The sequence below is a fragment of the Schistosoma mansoni genome (assembly GCF_000237925.1).
Source record: "Schistosoma mansoni, WGS project CABG00000000 data, supercontig 0308, strain Puerto Rico, whole genome shotgun sequence".
Lineage (NCBI taxonomy): Eukaryota > Metazoa > Platyhelminthes > Trematoda > Strigeidida > Schistosomatidae > Schistosoma > Schistosoma mansoni.
The window spans coordinates 1-5,291 of record NW_017386164.1 but is presented as its reverse complement, the minus strand read 5'-3'; the positions used below and the strand labels follow the sequence as shown (position 1 = coordinate 5,291).

The 5,291-nt window shown below is 33.4% G+C and overlaps 1 protein-coding gene across 1 annotated transcript; it reads left to right on the top strand.

Annotated features, from left to right (window-relative positions):
* Positions 1-1,286: 1,286 nt before the first annotated feature.
* On the top strand, positions 1,287-3,644 carry Smp_059080 (hypothetical protein; the record flags this gene model as incomplete). Its single annotated transcript, XM_018790365.1, has 2 exons — positions 1,287-1,588; positions 3,104-3,644. 2 exons carry the CDS (start codon positions 1,287-1,289, stop codon positions 3,642-3,644), a joined length of 843 nt encoding a protein of 280 aa, XP_018647418.1.
* Positions 3,645-5,291: the final 1,647 nt, after the last annotated feature.

Genomic DNA, 5,291 nt, shown 5'->3' with positions numbered 1-5,291 from the left:
CTAACTAACCTATTTTTTTCTGATCATTAAATCGTTATTTTGTTTAAGTTATAAAAAACGTAGTGTGAATGTTTTAAAGCAACTATAACAACTTTTCTAAGTTAAAGCTTCAACTATGGTGAGCTGATGACAATGGTTTGTTGAAAGCAGTTTTTTTAAAAATGAAGGATATCTGAGCAAACAATTCTTTTCAATAACTTCATCATTAGACTCTACAGTTATAAGTTCATAATTATAATATTTTACAAAGGCCAAAATAAGGCATATATCAATGAAACTGACAGTGTTATATTCTTCATTTCTGCATATTCTATGAATATCTTTAAACTTTTGAAAGCAGTTTTGTCAGATAGTGTATTTTCGCCTTGCCAAAGGTGTCGTATGTTTTTCAACATTAGATTTCGATATTTACTCGAGCTGTTTACAGATTTTACAATGACTAACCATCTCTCTTAAGATAGATAATATTACTGTATATTCTTCAAAACTGAATGTATATGTGAAAACACCACAGGTTCCTCAATTTCATTCAACATATGATAATTTTTATCAGAAGTTTTTGTGGAGATTTCATTGTTTTCATGGTTGAAAACATGAGTCAATTGAAGCTAGACCACAATGGAAAACCTGAAAGCGTTGGACCACCGTTTCGTCCTATTGTGGGTCTCCTCAGCAGTGTGCATCCACGGTCCCGCCTCACGAGATTCGAACCCAGGACCTACCGATCTCGCGCCAGAGCACTTAACCGATAGACCACTGATCCGGCACCCGATGGTGTCAATGTCTAACTTCAACCAATCCACGATGTTGAACAACCGTTCACCAATTGTCTTCAGTGAGTTCCTATCTCACAATAGACGTGGTTTGAACTCCACTAGTCACTGCTTCTCACTAGAACTTCAGGAAACATCTCTTGAAGCCAGTCATTAGCGAGCAAATATGATATTTTATTTATTATTACAACTTTAAGCCTTCTGGTCCAAACAACGAAAAGAGTTTATGAAGTTTATTAATATCTATACATGTGTATCACTGATTAGGTTATGATTAGTTAGACAATTTTAATTATACTGGTTATTCTCAAGTAGTCCTATTTTGAAAACATGAAATCAACAAATGGACAATAATTTTCACAATTAACTTTGATTACATCCTTCGGATTTTTGATATTTTTATAGTTTAATTCAGACAATGACAAGTCTTCCTGCATTCCAAGTAAAAGTGAACTAATCAACAAAACCTACGTAAAACATCAAATTATTCAATCACCTCGAACATTTCCTCACATGGTTTACACAACACCAGACCGTCTAAGACAAACTATTTGGTTACAACAATATATATTAAGAGAAAAATTAAATTTATTATCAAAAACAGATTGTAATATTGATAATGATATTATTGTCAAACAAACTAATTTAAATTTAAATGTGAATGAAAAAAATACGAATGAAAATCATACTGAGATTCATGGAGTAACTGGTTCATCTCATAAGTTGGATCCAAGAACATACAGTACTACACTTGCGTCTTGGAGAATCAGACGAAGTGCTGATGGAACTCGATATATAACGAAAAAATACAGAAGGTAATTATTTGGTGTATGACACTTTTGAATTGATAATAAAATTTTCCATATATTAAGAACAGAAGTTTTGTCTCAAATAAACTAGATAAATCATTTTAAAAGTATCGTTTTATGAAAGAATTCCTACATTAAGAGATCACTGTTTAAATCCCATTGATTGAAGTTGAACAAAGCAAAAAAATTCTTTTCTTCCTGATAATATATGAATATAATTTTACTTCTGTTCTAAAGTACCAGAGTTACAATTCACGAACTTGAAATGCGCAAACTAACGAAACATTTACTAGATCCTATGTCATGTATTTACGTACGTGAACAACATCATCGATGAACATGGAGGATGTGATGCAGATGTAAATGCAAGAATTGGCAAAGTATAGGGAGCATTCCTACAGTTAAAAAACATATGGAAGTTAAAACAATGGTCGACCAATATCAAAGTTACAATCTTTAATACGAACATTAAGGCAATTCTACTGCCCAGAGCTGAAACTTGAAGAAATACCACAGCTAAGATCAAAAAAAGTACAAGCATTGATAAACAATCGTCTACACAATATAATCAATGTCCGTTGACCGGATACCATCAGCAACAGCCTACTGTGGGAGAGAACAAATCAACTTCCGGATGAGGAGGAAATTAGGAAAAAACATTGGAAATGGATAAAACATACATTTAGGAAATCATCAAACTGCATGATGAGGCAAGCACTAATTTGGAATCCTGAAAGGAAATAGAGAAGTGGTAGATCAAGGAACACATTATGTCGTGAACTGGAGGCAAACATGAAATGAATGAATAGCAAATGGAAATAACGGGAAAGGATTGTCCAGGACAGAGTTGTATGGAGCATGCTGGTGGGCTGTCCATGCTCCTTCACAAGGGGTAACAGGCGTAAGTAATGCCATGTATTGATTGTGGCGTAATTGGCTTTACTTTACTTTCGATATTTTTTGGTGGCTTGGTTGTGAGTATATGGAAGATGTACCTTTGTTCAAGCTTTCAATGGTAGTAGTTGACCTTTGCTTTGGGTGTGACATATCATCTTTCTATACTTAAAAGAATATTGGAAGTTGTTAAAATGAACTATTCTATCTATGGAATTAGGAAATCTGATACAGAACATTTTCATTTTATGATTTGGAATTTGTGATTCATCGAGATAAAAGAGATACTTAGTTCGCCTAACAATTAAGTTTTTAGTGGGTTGTTTGTGGAGATTTTTAGTAATTTTTATAAATACATGAAATCATGAGTCGATTGAAGCTAGACCACAATGGAAAACCTGGAAGCACTGGACGGCCGTTCCGTCCTATTATGAGACTCCTCGGCAGTGTGGGATCGTGGATGTTTTTAAGCTATTATTTTAGACTAAATGAACATTTCAAGATAAATTATTTTATTGTTTACTGATACAATATCTTTTCCGAAAACATGCTTATCGCTTGGTTTCTAATTTTTTCTCGATGTGTAGTATTTTCACGACTAGTATTTTTAATTTATGTTCATTTTAGACCATTAGAATTTTTAAATTGTAAACCTTTCCGACTGAATGTGGATGATCGACATCAAAATGACAGAAATCTTTCCGTCACTCGTACAAACTCCTCATGTTCTGATATATCCGAAAAACACAAGACCTCAGATATGCAATCAGAGCCTGTGACAAATTTTGAAAATGTAAATAATCATTTACATTTGCATCATTTCAACAATATTCCAACTGTAAATACTGTTACATCATCGGAAAGCAACTTGGTAAAACGTTGTGAAATCAGATTCAAAAATGTTGAAACTCCTAAGAACAATATTAGAACATATGATATGCAATCAAATATACCTACCTCAATCTTAATAAAACCACCAATTCTATTCCGACGTAGTCAATCTACCAGTGTGTCACGTAAATCTGGTGTACGTTTTGATATTGAAAAGAAAAATACCAAATTAGTCACAAATAATTCTCATTATTCAGTATTGTACAATAACAATAAACAAAGTAACAAACTAAAATCGAATTCACCTCAAACATCGGTATCAGTTGTAACTATATGAAACCAATGAAAAAAACATTCACTTATTATTCCTTATTGAGGTGTAACATTTTTTTTCTTTTTTGAAATTGCTGGAATCTCTCCAAAATGCCAAAACAGTATTGTACTTTTTCTTAATAATGATAATGTCGATAAGGTAGCCGTGTTTCAGCGCTGTTTATAGATATTGTAAAATTATTTTTCAATATGAGCAGTTATAAAAATGTATCAAATTATTATTGTTTTCTTTGTCAATCTCGTTTGTTTCGTTTTTCAATAGTGCTAGCTACCAGTTATAAAGTAGTCTTATTTTTGTCACCTATTTGGTTGGAGATAGTTGATAGGAAACCCTGAATCTAAATTTCCTACTCGTTGATAATTGTAAGCAATGAGTGACAGCAGTCTGGAAGGAGATAATACTATCTGTGATAATCTGAACCCTAATGACCCAGCTTCACAGTGTCGAGAAGTTAACGCTGACATAAAAAATTCGTAATTATGCAGTTAGAATATGAAATATAATCCTTCGATTTTGTGAACTTCGCTAAGAGGTTTCTGTTGAACGTTGACTCCACCAGCTTTTGAAGACATTTTCAAAGAATCATTAAGGGGTTGTAACAAAATCACATTTTTCTTCGTGAATTGGATTTGTTTATCTAAGGTTAATTGGTTTTTATCTAATATTTGAGTAAATTAGTTCCTTACGTCTGTTACCCTCGTGTAGGAGCAAAGGCCGCATACTAGTGTTTTCCATCAAACCCTGTTCTGGGCGATCCTTTCCACTTCTTTCCAGTTAACATTCATCCTTTTCATATCTGCTTCTATTTCCCGGTGTAATGTGTTCTTTGGTCTTCCTCTTTGCCACTTCCATTAAGGATTCCAAGCTAGGGCTTGCCTCATCGTGCAGTTTGATGATAATCTCAGTGTATTTTCTATCCGCTTTCAACGTCTTTTCTTAATTTCCTCTTCATTCAGAAGTTGATTTGATCTCTCCCATAGTAGATTGTTGCTGATGGTACCTTGTGTAGACAATTGTTTATAAATACTTGTACCTTCTTGACGATGGTTGCAGTAGTTCTCCACGTTTCAGCTCCATACAGTAGAACTGTCTTGATGTTCGTATTGAAGATTCTCACTTTGAAATTAGTTGACAGTAGTTTTTGTTGTGAATTTAAAAAGATATAAGGCTGTCTCCAATTTGTTGTGATTTTATGTCCAGCCTTTATTCACCAATCGAAATACTACTTTTCTAATCTTAGCACTGTGCCAAAACAATGACGTTCGACCGGTATGAACAGCCTAGCGTCCTTATTGGTCCTCTATCCGTCTAGCCCTTCCAACTGAGTCCAGAACACCAATTATAGCTTCTACTATGCTGATTATTTATTTCAAGCATATTCGGTTTATATACCAGACAGACAGACAGACCATATCACACCATAAAATAGAAAATAATATTTGTACAGGATCAAGCCAAATGTGGCTGTGAACGTGGGAGACAATAATCAATAAGCTGAATATAATTTAGGGACAGTAATTCGTATAATAATAATCCATAGGTCAAAATGAAGCTTATAATAAGATGAATATAGATATACACAATCTAATTACTCAATAGTTAAACAATAAGGATATATATAGAATAATATCCCAATAATAGATTCCTGAA